General features: G+C 49.3%; 1 protein-coding gene across 1 annotated transcript in view; it reads right to left on the bottom strand.

Annotated features, from left to right (window-relative positions):
• Nucleotides 1-6856: 6856 nt before the first annotated feature.
• CALB2 (calbindin 2) overlaps nucleotides 6857-14801 on the bottom strand; it is a 28239-nt gene continuing 20294 nt past the window's right edge. Inside the window, exons 5-11 of the mRNA XM_040251706.1 lie at nucleotides 13827-13883; nucleotides 13154-13231; nucleotides 12602-12657; nucleotides 12248-12287; nucleotides 12050-12103; nucleotides 11217-11288; nucleotides 6857-7539 (exon numbers count right to left, since the gene is read on the bottom strand). Of these exons, the coding sequence (XP_040107640.1) occupies nucleotides 7423-7539; nucleotides 11217-11288; nucleotides 12050-12103; nucleotides 12248-12287; nucleotides 12602-12657; nucleotides 13154-13231; nucleotides 13827-13883 (474 nt within the window). The 3' untranslated portion in view covers nucleotides 6857-7422. The remainder of the gene's footprint in view (nucleotides 7540-11216; nucleotides 11289-12049; nucleotides 12104-12247; nucleotides 12288-12601; nucleotides 12658-13153; nucleotides 13232-13826; nucleotides 13884-14801) is intronic.

Below are 14801 nucleotides of genomic sequence, written 5' to 3'. Positions count from 1 at the left end.
TCTCAGAGACGTTTTTGTTTAGTCTGGTGTTTGCCTGAAGGCTCTGCTCTAAGCTGCAGAGTGCTTGAGTCTTCAGTTAAAGAGGATGGTCTTAGAGCCTCGTAATAGAAGACTGTACCAGGTACTTCAAACTGTCCATACTTTATATGAAGAATAGACTCTTGGGCTTCTGAGTTGACTTCAGTTAGGTGGCTCTCAGACTATCCCCGTGGATTGAGTTGGGATTTCCAGGACTTTTTTGGTCCAGAAGCAGGTAAGAAGGAATTATAGAGCACTGCATGGAGGGATGTGGGAATTTCTTTTCTTTTCTTTTCTTTTTTTAATTTTTGGTAATGTTTTATAACACTGTGCTTACTGGCTCTATAAGGAAGCCTTTTTTCTTCTTCGGCTCCCTGTCATCCACAACAATTGAGTAGATTCTGTTTTTGTAAATGGGAATAAGACACTTAAAAATGACACTCAGTTTTCCACAGTGGCATTTCCCTAATGGCTGATGAGGTCAGTCATCTTCAGTGTGTTTATTTGCATTTATAAATACTCTTCAGTGAAATGTCAAGGGGTAAGAATTTGAAGGATGCTTGCACACTGTCCACTCCAAGCTTCCCATTCTACAGATGGGGAACTTGAGAGCAAAACCAGGGCTGTCTGGCCGGGTTCTTTTGGTTGACCGTGGTCTCTGAGTGGACACAAAGGACTGGCATAAGGAGGACGGAGCACCCGGAGCCAGACTTGTGGGCAGTTTCTGGGACCCTCATGGGCCTGGTGTATGAGGTCAGCTGCGGGGCTGCAGCAGACAGAACCGTCCCCTTGGCGTGTCTGCCAGGCTCAGAAGACTCCCACCCCTGAAGGAGGACGTGGTACACCAGGGGGGTATGCCTTCTCTAAAAGGTGAGACTTGCCAAATTTGGAGCTAGCTGGGTCCCCGTGAGTCCTGGGGCAGCCCCAGTCACACGGCATGAAGAAGAGGAAGCCCCCTGGGTGCCAGCCACAGCAGACATCATCCCCGCAGCTTCCAGTTAGACTCCATGCTGGGCCCCATGCAAAGCGTGTGAAGCCAGGTTGATCTGGATCCTCACAGAAACACTTGGAGGAAGACACGTCCTTACCCCTATCTCATAATGTGCCAGGAGCACAGATATGGAATAGGTGGGTCTGTGTTTTGGCCTGTGTTTCACTTCATGTTGCTGCTGTGTATTCACTTCCAGTTACTACAAACTTGGCTGCTTAAAACAACACAGGTTTATTACCTTACAGATCTGGAGGTCAGAAGTCCAGGTTGTGTTAAAATCAAGGTATCGGCAGGCCTGTGGGGCGGCTTTAAGGAAGAATATTCTCCTGCTTTTCCTAGTTTCTAGATGCTTCTCACTTATGCATCATTTTCATTCTGGGTTTGGCCTCCATCTTTCACCTCCAAGGACCTTTGTGATGACTTCAGGTGCACCTGGATCATCTGAGATAACCTCCCCAAAGTCAGCTGGTTAGCAACCTTAATTCCTTCTACAAGTAATTCCCCTTTGCCACATAATATACTCACTATACATCTGGGGATTAAGACTCAGACACCTTTGGGGTCACTCTTCTGTGGAGCTAGGGACACCAGGTGAGGAGGAGGCTGGGCGGACTGGTGCCCTCAGGTATGTGGGTGGCGCAGGTATGGGCGGGGCGGTAGGGTGAGAGCACTGCCCTGGAGGACTTGCCTTCACTGGGGAAGCGCCTGAATGCGCATCCGGGCATGTGGTCACGTGCTGTGGAGAAAGATGTTCCCGGGGAAGGGGTTATGGGGTACGGGGTGTGGATGAGTGGGTTGCAGCTTCAGGGTGGGCCTCATTGAGGAGGTGACAGTTGAGCCATCTCCTCAAGGTGGCTCCTCAACAAGACCAGAAGGAAAAGAGAGAAACTTCAAAGCAGCCTGGGGAGAGATGGCCAACTAAGCCTTCAGGGCTGCAGGGCCCTGCAAGAGCTGGTCCTCTCTGGTCTTTGAGCTTTATCCTCTGAGCTGCTCCCTTCTCAGCTTCAGCTCCCAAGGGACTAGCATTCACCACCAACCCCAGTCTCCACCCCACTGATCCTGGCTTCATCTGGCACTGGTGCCTGCCAGGCATTCTCACCAAGGAATTCCTCCACCCTTAGGGGCCTCTTCCCTGCTTTTTTCTGACCCACCACTTACCAGGCTGAGTTGCTAGTTTCCTCGTCTCGGGCCTGGGAGCTTTTAAGCTCTCAGCAGCCAGGCACTGGTCTGCTCTCTCCTTTGTCCCCAGCACCTGGCGTTTGTTTATCTTGCAGATGTTCGTCAAAAGCAAACACCGTTAACCTGCCGTCTATTTTCTGTTGGTGTCCTGACGGGCACCTGATATCAGGCAGCACGTCCCACATCCTGGTTCAGTCGGTTCAATCACTCAGTCACGTCCGACTTTTTGCAACCCATGGACTGCAGCACGCCAGGCCTCCCTGTCCTTCACCATCTCCCAGAATTTGCTCAAACTCATGTCCATTGAGTCGGTGATACCATCCAACCATCTCATTCTCTGTCGTCCCCTTCTCCTCCTGCCTTCAATCTTTCCCAGCATCAGGGTCTTTTCCAGTGAGTCAGTTCTTCTCATCATGTGGCCAAAGTATTGGAGTTTCAGCTTCAGCATCAGTCCTTCCAATGAGTATTGACTGATTTCCTTTAGGATTGACTGGTTTGATCTCCTTGCAGTCCAAGGGATTCTCAAGAGTCTTCTCCAACACCACAGTTCAAAAGCATCAATTCTTCGACACTCAGCTTTCTTTATAGTCCAACTCTCATCTCCATACACGACTACTGGAACAACCATAGCTTTGACTAGACAGACCTTTGTTGGCAAAGTAATGTCTCTGCTTTTTAATATGTTGTCTAGGTTGGCCATAGCTTTTCTTCCAAGGAGCAAGAGTCTTTTAATTTCATGGCTGCAGTCACCATCTGCAATGATTTTTGGAGCCCAAGAAAATAAAGTCTGTCACTGTTTCCATTGTTTCCCCATCTATTTGCCATGAAATGATGGGACTGGATGCCATGACCTTCATTTTATGAATGTTGAGTTTTAAGCCAGCTTTTTCACTCTCCTCTTTTACTTTCATCAAGAAGCTCCTTAGTTCCTCTTTTCTTTCTGCCATAAGGGTGGGGTCATCTGCATATCTGAGGTTATTGATATTTCTCCCAGCAATCTTGATTCCAGCTTGTGCTTCATCCAGCCCAGCATTTTGCATAATGTACTCTGGATATAAGTTAAATAAGCAGGGTGACAATATACAGCCTTGACATACTCCTTTCCCTATTTGGAACCAGTCCATTGTTACATGTCCAGTTCAAACTTGCTTCTTGACTTGCATACAGATTTCTCAGGAGATGGGTAAGGTGGTCTGGTATTCCCATCTCTTGAAGAATTTTCCCATAGTTTTCTGTGATCCACACAGTTAAAGGCTTTATCGTAGTCAATGAAGCAAAAGTAGATGTTTTTCTGGAATTCTCTTGCTTTTCCTGTGATCCAGGGGATATTGGCAATTTGGTCTCTAGTTTCTCTGCCTTTTCTAAATCCGGCTTGAACATCTGGAAATTCTTGGTTCATGTAGTGTTGAAGCCTGGCTTGGAGAATTTTGAGCATTACTTTACTAGCGTGTGAGATGAGTGCAATTGTGCGGTAGTTTGAGCATTCTTTGGCATTGCCTTTCTTTGGGATTGGAATGAAAACTAACCTTTTCCAGTCCTGTGGCCACTGCTGAGTTTTCCAAATTTGCTGGCATTTGAGTGCAGCACTTTCACAGCATCGTCTTCCAGGATTTGAATTAGCTCAACTAGAATTCCATCACCTCTACTGGCTTTGTTCGTGGTGATGCTTCCTAAGGCCCACTTGACTTCGCACTCTGGATGTCTGATTCCAGGTGAGTGATCACAGCATCGTGGTTATCTGGGTCATCAAGATCTTTTTTGTATAGCTCTTCAGTGTATTCTTGCCACCTCCTCTTAATGTCTTCTGCTTCTATTAGGTCTATACCGTTTCTGTCCTTTATTGTGCTCATCTTTGCATGAAATGTTTCCTTGGTATCTCTAATTTTCTTGAAGAGATCACTATAGTCTTTCCCATTCTGTTGTTTTCCTCTTATTTCTTTGCACTGATCACTGAGGAAGGCTTTCTTATATCTCCTGGCTATTCTTTAACATTCTGTTTTCTGGTGGATATATCTTTTCTTTTCTCCTTTGCCTTTTGCTTCTCTTCTTGCCTCGGCTGTTTGTAAGTCCTCCTCAGACAACCGTTTTGCCTTTTTGCATTTCTTTTCCTTGGGCATGGGGGTTTTGATCACCTTCTTTTAGACAGTGTTTCGAATCCCTGTCCATAGTTCTTCAGACACTCTATCAGATCTAATCCCTTGAATCTGTTTGTCACTTCCACTGTATAATCATAAGGGATTTGATTTGGGTCATACGTGAGTGGTCAGTGGTTTTCTCTACTTTCTTCAATTTAAGTCTGAATTTTGTAATAAGGACAAGGGGCTCTGGCTGCAGCAGACCTGGGAGGCACAGCGTGTGTCATAATTCCTCTTGGAGGAGGTGGCTGTTAGCCCCATCATAGAGCCACCAAGCATTGCCCCACAAACTGGAGAAGAATTACACCAAAGAAGTTCCTGAACTGTTGCAAAAGTTCTAGGACCACAACAGATATCCCAAGCTGGTGATCCAGCAAAGGGACTGAGAACCTCCAGGGCATTTGACTTGGAAGGCCAGTGGGTTTTGAGTACAGAACTTACACAGGACTGGGGAAATAGACTCTTGAAGGGCACAGACAAAACCTTGTTGTGCCGGGACCCAGGAGAGAGGAGCAGTGGCCCCACAAGAGACTGAGCCAGACCTGCCTGTGAGTGTCCAGGAGTCTCCGGTGCAGGCGTGGGTCAGCAGTGGCCTGCCACGGGGTCAGGGGTGCTGAATACAGCAGTCCTGAGAGCTGCAGCGTACTGGTGTGCTGGTGTAAGCCCTTTTGAAGGAGGTCGCCATTACCACCATGACCCCTACCATAGTTTGGCCTCAGGTGAAACTACAGGGAGGGAACACAGCCCCACCCCAACAGAAGATCGGATTAAAGATTTATTGAGGACGGCCGCCCGTCAGAGCAAGACCCGGATTCCCCCACAACCAGTCCCTCCCATCAGGAAGCTTTCACAGGCCTCTTACTCTTATCCATTACAGGGCAGACAATGAAAGCCACAGTCATATCCCGGTTACCCTTGGCCCATCCCCAAACATGCTGTCTGCCTGCTGGGTTACTGGCGTCCACCATGCGCCCAGTTGGTCCAGTTAATAGCCTTGGAGCCATTCCTAACTCATTTTTCTCCCATATGACTTATCCAGTCTTCAGCAAGCCCTTTTGATTCAATCCTAGAAACAGGCCCAGAATCTGATATTTGCTGTCACCTCCCATCACTTCTTGGTCCAAGTCATCAGCATTTCTCAGCGGCCCTGGTGCACTGGCCTCTTAGCTGATATCCCTGCTTTCCTAAGTTTAGTGTTGACACAGGGGTCAGAGCGGCCTTTGAGCTCATGTCACTTCTCTGGCGTTCCCCTCTCTGTGGCTTCCTTTGACACAGCCCTTTTTGTCCTGGCCTCCGCCTGGCCTCCCCCTTTTCCCCAGCCCTATTTACTGTTCACCCCGCTTCCGTTATTCTGCTGTGGCCCCAGTGACCACATTTCTGAGCTCGCCAGGAACTCTCCCACTTCAGGGCCTTTGCACTTGCTGTTTCCTCCATCTGGACTCCCCGCTCCACGATGGCAGCATGGCCCGCTCCTCTCACTTCATTCATTTCTCAGAACCTAAATAGGTTCTCTGAACCTAAAATAGATTCGTATATCTGACCCAGGTTTATCCACTCTGGGGGCTCTGTTGCTCCAGGTAGGTTCCTGGTTATCAAATGGACACTTCCAAAGTTACTTAATGTCTTTGCACTTTAGTTTCTTCACCTGAAATAGTATTCATTCCAAGGACTGTTGGGACATGAAATGAGGTAAAGTCAAAACTCATCTTGTAGACAGTCAAACCTGATAGCATTAAAAAAAGCACACACACACAAGAACAGTTTTCTCTCTATTCTGAAGCCTCAAAGAGTTCTCTGCACCCAAAGGCCATGCTGACCCTCGGGCACCTGATGTGTTGTTGTGGGGTAAATTGCATTTTGTGGGGAGAAGTTAAGTTTTTGGTGTCTGGAACTCCTGGGTGGAGGTCACCCCTACTCAGGGGACACCTAGTTCCATTACCACAGACTATATGGTATCCCTATTGTGAAGAGACATCCCTGGTGGTCCAGTGGTCAGAACGCCATGCTTCACTGCCAGGGACATGAATTCAGTCCCCAGTCAAGGAACTAAGATCCTGCAAGACATGCAGCATGGCCTATTAAAAAAGTGGATCCGATGCTCAGGAATCATACCCTGCCTCTGCGCTGCCAATTGGCCCTGAGACACGGGGCTCATTACTTAACCTCTTTAATCTTGAGTTTTCCTCATCTGTTCAGTGGAGACAGTCACAGCACCCCTCTCCAGGGACTGAGAGACACTGCAGGTGAGCTGTTTTGCACCATACCTGGCATTTAGTAAATTTGCAGTGAACTGATAACTGCTGTTATGATCTCAGAAACCTAGAAGCAAACAGGGAGCAGAAAAACGACAGGTTGATGGAGAGCAGGTGGTGCGTGGCAAGGGTGAGCCCAGAGCCCTGGGGTTCTGTGCCCTTGCTTCCAGTGCTTACACCCCGGTTGGGTGGTTCCCCTCAGCATCCCCACTCACTTGAGAACAGGCTCTCTCTTTGTCAAGAGTTGGCTGTAGAGAGAAAGTTGACCACTTGGCCAGAACTGGGAGAGCTTCCACAGGAGAACATTTTATTGTCTGTAAACTCTTCTTTGGTAAACAAGAAACCCAAAGGGAAAAGGCGCACACTGCATCAAGAAAAGGACAAGGCTGATGCCCACCACAAACAAGGAGCTCGGAGAGACAGCTACACCATTAGCGAGGTGGGGCAATGGGGCCTGGGGGGTTGGGGTGGCCGGTGGCATGGGGGAGAGGCGGAGGAGAGGGTCCACTCTGTTGGACATAGACGTCTAAATCATACAGCGAGTGAGCTCATGCATCACAGCAAAGAGAACCAGGGACCCCCGCCCGTGCCCCCGCCTACCTCCCACGAGGTTGGTGCCCCCCTGCACAGAGTGCTGTGCCCGGTCAGCCAGGGTGGGGTTGCAGGGGCTCCAGGGGGCCCGGCAGCAGCCCCTTCTCCATTTCTCCTTTCCTGCTCTGCAGGCTGGCATGTGCAGGTAGCAGGGACAGTCACAGGGATGCTCAGGATCTCTGGGTCTGGGTGGCAGTGGCAGGGCAGCAGGGGCAGGTTTGAGGGGGAGGTGGAGAAGCAGCCCCCATCCCCTGTTTTACAGGGGGGGCTCACTGCAGAGGACAATCTCCAGGTCCTTGCGGTAGAGCTTTCCCGCCTCAGCCAAGGACATGACGCTCTTTCTGTAGCTTGTGAGCTGTTGGATGTTCATTTCCTGTGAGACAGAGGGAGAGGTTAAGAGCAGGTTCAGGGGAAGGTGCCCCCCGCCCCCAAATGGCCCTCCTGTTCATTCACCAGAACCTTTCCCTTATCCCATCTCAGTGCAAGTAGCTGAGAGGCATACAGAGCATGGGCTTTGGGGTCTGAAAGCCCTGGGTTAAAATGCTCTCCCTTTCACTTACTAGCTGCATTGCCTTGGGGAAAGTATTCAGCTTTTTCTAAGTCTCAGCTGCCTCATCTGTAAAATCAGCACAGGAATAAGTCTGCCTCACTGAGGTGTTACGATGATTAGATGAGAAATGAATGTAAACAGCATCGAGCACAGTCCCTGACACTCAGCATGCTCGCCAAACAGCAGCTGTTGACCCCAGTCACTATCTACATACAGCCTCACTGAATTCCTCTACCTCACTGGGCTCCCATTCACTCGGTCTGCTGGGTCCCTTTGGGTGAGAAAGAGAATGCCAGGGAAACTCCGTGGTTTTGTCTTTGCCCTAAGCCTCACCCAGCGGAACAAGGAATTCTAATTCCTCTCTCTTCCAGGGGCAAAGCCTACCAGCCTACTCCTTGTTCACGGGCACCTTGAGGCCTTCAGAGGCTCTAAGACAGGTGACCCATGGTCTCATATAAAATGGAAAACTGAAAGTGATAGTCATCCAGTCGTGTCCGACTCTTTGAGGCCCTATGGACTGTAGCCTGCCAGGCTCCTCTGTCCATGGGATTTTGGAGGCTGGCACTAGACAGAACACCAGCATCTGATACGCCTTGTGTTGCTTTGGATGCAAAGAGCCAGTAGTACTGAAATACAGCAAAGTCATCATCATTGGAAAATCACTTAAGCAATTTTCTTTTTCTTTCCCTCCTTCTTCCCCTCTATACCTCTTTCCTTCCTCCTCCCCTCCCTCCTTCCTTCCTTTCCCCTTCTCCTCCTCTTGTATTGAACCTGTTGGCAGATCTTTTTTTTTTTTTTAATACTTCTATGCTACTGGGTCATTATCCCCATGAGAAAACTGAGGTGTGAAGACTAAGGTATTGGCTAAAGGATGGAACCAACCCTACAGCCACGAACAGTCTTAGTCCCCTGAGTCCTGAAGGCTGTGTAATTCTTTACCTGGCTCACCTGTACTCAGTGCTGGAGGGTCAGTCTTTTATTGCGTTCTTTGGTGACATCTCCTCACATGACTGATCTCTGGGTTTGTGCTACCAGCCAGTCCCAAGGCACTTTGCAAACATCTCTAACTTCCCTAAAGTTGTGGAGTTCCTGGAAATGTCACCTAGTCCATAACACTGAGGTGTGCCTGAGCGACCTATCCCTCAATCAGGAGCCAAGGAAGGGACCCCATATATCAGCCATGAGCCTGAGAAAATCCTGAGGAGTTCAAGCAGAATGAAGGGAAGAGGCTGCTTCCTTTCTCTATCTAGAAGCACTGTGTGAAGCTGGGGAAGGCTTTAGCAGTTGCAGCTGTCTTAGGAATGCTAAGAACATGTCAACGTTTGAGCCCATCAGCCTGTCCTGCAGGAGCCTCAGACATTAATCTGCTTCGAAACCGATTCACTGTCCATGTTCTGCTGCTGCTGCTAAGTCGCTTCAGTCGTGTCCGACTCTGTGCGACCCCATAGATGGCAGCCCACCAGGCTCCCCCGTCCCCGGGACTCTTCCAGGCAAGAACACTGGAGTGGGTTGCCATTTCCTTCTCCAATGCAGGAAAGTGAGAAGTGAAAGTGAAGTCGCTCAGTCGTGTCCGACTCTTAGCGACCCCATGGACTGCAGCCTGCCAGGCTCCTCTACCCATGGGATTTTCCAGGCAAGAGTGCTGGAGTGGGGTGCCATCGCCTTCTCCGCACTGTCCATGTGGGCACCATCAAAATGGCATGTGCATCTGCCATGTGGGGTCACCTAAAAATGGTCATTCCCTTCCCAACTCAGGTCATTTACAGGCATGTAGCTCTCTCTACTGATTCCCTTTTCTTGATCTCCATGTGCTAAGCCTGGAGCTTACTACTGGTGGAAGGTTCCCAGGTAAACCACTTTATTAATATCCTTGTTCTCTAACTTTCAGAATTTTTCTTAACCACAACACCTGACTTTGTGTTTGTTTGCACATCTCAGAAAGTCAAGCTGTGTAGCCATATGAGTTGTCTTTTGTGGGAATCAGGGGAGAGCCTAGTTAGGTGATGACCACGGAATTCAGGTCTCTCCTAAGATTTAATGCCTGCCCTCAAGGCCCATCAGCCTCGGGCGTAACGTCAGGTCATATGGAGAAAAACTATACCTCATTATTCCAATTCAGTTAAGCATATTTTTCATTATGATGCCCAATATCCCTTGAAAACATAAGGATACACAAACAATTTTCTCCTAGAGTTTGGTAGCAGGAAAAAGTTTGCCAAGTTCAAGCACATGATGAGTAATTCCTTCTTCCTAGGAAGTATTTGCACATGATTTATTTTCTGCCTCTTTCAAAAAGCTATTATAGGTAACATTAAAAAAAATAAACTTAGGGTGAAAGAAATGGATGATATCCAGGATAAAGATAAAGAGGTCAGAAGACACTTGGAAAGGGAGACAGACTCAGCGGCCACGATGATTTTTTTTCCTGAAATTAGGAGTTAAATTTAGTTCTTGCCTGACTGTCCAGGCAGTTAGACAACGCAGGGAATTATAGATCACTCATCATCTAATTAAAGAAAGCAGCAAAAAAGCTATTTGCCCAGAGAAAGACATTTTCCAGGAGGTGGAGGAAGATGCTGCCAAGACTTGTCTCCTGGTTCCTTTTTGGCCTGTGTCCTCCCATCCTAGGAACCGAGATGAGCCCCTGGGGACTGCCCAAGAGGCAACATGACCAGGCAAAGTAATGGAGTCCAGTTCCCAGCCTTTCCTTCCAGGGAACAAATTTGTCAGGGACTTCTGTTAGCCCCTTCCCCAGCTCAAGATTCTAGAGTCAATTCAGAATACCCTCAGCTCCCACTGGCCCTGCTCCTCCAAATCTCCCCTAGTGTAAAAGTCTTTTTTTTTTTTTTTGGCCACATGACTGACACTTCCAAGAAGTGTGCCACGTCGAAACTGCCATGGCCTCATAGCTGCGTTGTTGACATCAGTCAGCAGGTGGGGGCAACCCACGTGTCTGTCTGTGGACGAACAGATAAAATGTGGGAGATACACACTACGTTATTCAGCCTTAAAAAGGAAGGAAATTCTGACATATACTACAACATGGATAAACCTTGAGGAAGTCACATGAAGTGAAATAAGCCAGACACGGAAAGACAAATGCTGTATGACCCCACTTGTATGAAGTGTCTAGAGCAGGGAGATTCACAGAGACAGAATGTAGAATGGTGAGTGCCTGTGGCTGGGGGGAGGCAGCAAGGGGGAGTTACCATTTACTGGGTACAGACTTTAATTCTGGGGAGACAGAGTGCTGGCCACAGGGGATGGTTGCAGAATGCTGTGAATGTACTTGATGCCACTGAGCTGAACAGTTAAAAGTGGTTAAGGTGGCAAACTTTGGTATGTGTATTAAAAAAAAAATCAACCATGAAAAGAACCCAAAAAACTGCTGTTGCCTTGTTAGGGATAATCAGAGGGGAGCAAGATACACTCCTTGGGCAGCCTTCCCACTCCCACAGCACCTCCGTGACAGCACCCCACCTCTGGGCTCAGCCCCTCACCTTCTTGTTTTTCTCATACAGATCCTTCAGCAGGGCGTCCAGTTCGTTCTCATCAATGTAGCCACTTCCATCCTGGAAGGGAGCCAAGGGTCAGCACAGAGCCTCAAAATTCATGCTGACCCCCGACCAGAGTCTGGCTTTGCTAAGGGTCTTTACTCTGAGCAAAAGAGGTACCCAAATAACATGTCACTTCTGACTTTGCCAGTCACTGCAGCAATGTGAGGGCGCAGGGCAAACTGCTGGCAATCTTCCCTTCTGGTATTTTACATTTGCGTTGAAAATGTAAAGGAGGTTCAAGAAGCATTTTGCTAACTCCCTGGGTGTTGAATCCCACAATAGTATGTCAGGATAACATGGGGCTATTTACCCCAAACCTGTAGTTCTAAGGAAAACCACTGGAGTCACCAGGCAAGGGCAGCTAAGAGAGGGGTGACGGGTACAGAGGGCCTCTCACTCCCCACTTCCTAGAAGGACAGCAAGGTGATGGCCTCGTACCAGGGGGGCAGTACTAAGCACCTCCTGCCTTTGGTCCCCAACAGTGTAACCACATCCTAGTCCTGGGCATGACTCTCTTCCCTTCCACGAGTTACTCTCTCCTGTACTTTGAAGGAACCAAAACCTTGGGTCCCACAAGCCACACGTCCTTAAGGACATTTATCTTCTCATACAGCAGAAGATGCCGCAGGACATCCAAAGGGACAGGAAGGGACTGCGTGGCCCCGCCTGCGGCTCCAACGGCTTGCTTACTTCTAAGGACCAAGGCGGGCATTCTGGTGGGGGGGGGACTGGGATGGGCCTCCTGCCTTTCCATCCACACTGTCCTCTTATCTTACCTTGTCATAAAATGTGAAGATCGCGTTGAACTCCTCCGAGGTCAGCTTCATGCCCTAGAAGGCCCAAGGTATTAAAGACAGAAGCCAAAGCCCTGCAGAGTGTGTGTGTGTGTGTGTGTGTGTGTGTTTTGAGGAAGGGTGAGCTTAGCGGGATGAGGGGAAGGGAGGAATCGAAGAAAAGCAAAGTCGCTCTTTTACCTGAAATTTAAGCAGGAAGTTTTCCTGTACAGGCAAGAGTCTGGAAAGATAATGTTAGAGCAGTAATTAGGAGCTAGAGCAGAGGCAGCAACAGTGAGGACCTGGGGGGATGCAGAGGTAGAATCTAGTTACAGAAATGATTTCTGAGCACTTCAGAGGAAAGTTCAAAAAAGAGGGAGGTGGAACGTTGAGGTGATGATGATCACTATTTGATCCAACTTTGATTTGAGCTTTGGGACACCTGACCTGTCACTTTCCCCACTGGTTGATCTTGGTGATGAAATGGTAGCCCAGGGGTTATCTGCCAGGGTCTTGCGAAAAGTGATGCTGGGGTGAGTGAGGTCGGGCACTTACCGGGACATCTCCGAGAGGCCCAGTTTGCCATCCCCATTCAAGTCAAACATCCGTAGCTGTTGGGGACAGAAAGCGGTGCTTGGATTATTTGCTCTGACCTTCTCTCATGTGAGACCTTGCCCCGCCATCCCCTGTACTGGAGAGGGAGGAACATGGCAGAGCACGCTCGCGTGTCCTCTGAGGTCGCCTGGAGGCAGCGAGCAGCATGGGCTAAATCAGCGGGGACTTGGTCATGGCTCTCCTCTCCCCTTTCTGAGGGACAGGGCTGCAGAGGAGAGAGGCCAACACTGAAGGCCCCCTCTCCAAGTTTACCCTCCCCTGGAGCTGAGGAGGCTGTCACACAAACAGATGCTCTGGTCTTACTCTGGCCCAGGAGCATCTGGCTGAGTGGGAACCTCAGAGAGAAGGTGCTGGGGCCATGAACTGGCATCTCTCTTGCCAGCTGCTGCTGGGAGTCACTTCTCCCCGGCCTGAAGAATCAGCTAACTAATGACCCCGCAAACCCCAAATCCCACCGATTTGGGTCCCATGTCCTGTGCCCTGGCCACTCACTATGGTTTGGGTGTACTCTTGCAGCTTGGGTTCATCATATGGTCGGTTCGCCTTCTTCAGCAGATCAGACAGGAATCCCTGGAATATGAAAAGCCTCTTCAGAGCTCCTGACCCAGTCTCTCTGCCCCTGACTCCCTTACTTGTTCCTTCAGTCACTCGATCTTGTTTTCTGAAGCCATCATTTGCGTAGCTTGCAGCCCTCATAATCCCCTCACCCTCTAATGCTTGTGGAGTAATCCCAAAGGAGGCAGGAGCTGCTAAATGCAACCTCATCCCATAGGACAGGTGGTAGAAACCGGCTCTGGCTCCTCAGAGAGCTCAGAACACATGCTAAGTCATGCCTGGAGATCCCTGGGTCTAGAAGTGTTTGGTAGACGTACAAGCCAGAAGGCCAAACTGCTGGAAGACTTTGAGGATGCCTGTTCTGGGCACTGATGTGCTGAGGAGTGTAAACTGGTTGTAGTCTGTGGCCTTGCAGCTCCAGGTTGCTGATTTCACATGGCCAAATATGTCCAACCATTCAGAGCCAGGCCTGGGTATCCCTGATCAGGCCACACACCCAACTTCCTCACCCAACATCTCCTCCCTCCCCAGGTTCCTTAAGCCCACCACCACGTGGGCCTCAGGCCCATTCTCCATCTTTCTACACCCTCCCTGACAAGGCCCATCCTACCTTGAGCTCATTGGCTTCAATGTAGCCGCTTCTGTCTGTGTCATACTTCCGCCAAGCCTGCAACGGGAATGTCAACCTGTTCACAAAGATTTATCCACACCTATAAGCTTCCCTCCATCTCTATCTAGCGGGCCAGGCTGGGTCTTGATATTCAAGAATATCACAGTGGGACGGGGACACTGAGATGGTTTAGCCCAGTGCCTTCCATTTTGCAGATGAAGAAATGAGGGCAAGTGTCTTGGCCAAGGTCACATAGAGGAGAAACAAAACCCTGCTGGGACAGGGTCTGCCTACTCTAACTGGCTTTACGATCATCTTGTAACCAGGGTTACAGTCTTCTTAGATCCTAGCCAGGCAGATTTTACCAGGACTAGCACTAGGATCTGTGGATCCTATTTTTGTTGTGGGTGTATTGAGTGTCCTTTTACGGTTCTGGAAGCCTCTCATTCTCTGCGCGGGCCCTGGGGGCAAGGGTAAGACCCCTCTGGAAGGGGCAGAAACAGATTCTGGTTACTCCTCACTGTACTGTGTCCTCTACCCCTCATCGTGAGGCCTGTGGCAGCCATGTCTGAGGATGGAACAGAATTGGTAGTGTAATCAGTTTGTTTAGACTATCCCAAGGCCACTTCGCCATCTTTCTGATAAAAATCATCCCCCCTCCTTTGTTTTTTAGGAAACTACCCCTCTCTCGTGCTCAGTACACATGGTTCAAGAAGGGCTGACCAGTCTCCAGAGGTAGACATGTGACCTAGGCCTGGCCAGTCAGTCCCTTCCTGGAGTTCGCTCCATTACTGGTTCTGGGCTCTGATCTGAGTCCCAGTTAGTAGGTACATGCATTGGGTCCCTGTGAGAAACCAGGGAACTGCCCGCTGACCACAGCATCTGGAGGATCAGAGAGAAACAGAGCTTCAGCAGGTGACGTGGTTCTGACCGCCTCTTCCCTCTCTGTTCTGTCCATCTGAGCAGGCACAGACA

The sequence above is a fragment of the Oryx dammah genome, unplaced genomic scaffold (genome assembly GCF_014754425.2).
Source record: "Oryx dammah isolate SB20612 unplaced genomic scaffold, SCBI_Odam_1.1 HiC_scaffold_13, whole genome shotgun sequence".
Classification (NCBI taxonomy): Eukaryota; Metazoa; Chordata; class Mammalia; order Artiodactyla; family Bovidae; genus Oryx; species Oryx dammah.
The sequence above is the reverse complement of the archived record's forward strand: the minus strand, read 5'-3'. Positions and strand labels throughout refer to the sequence as shown.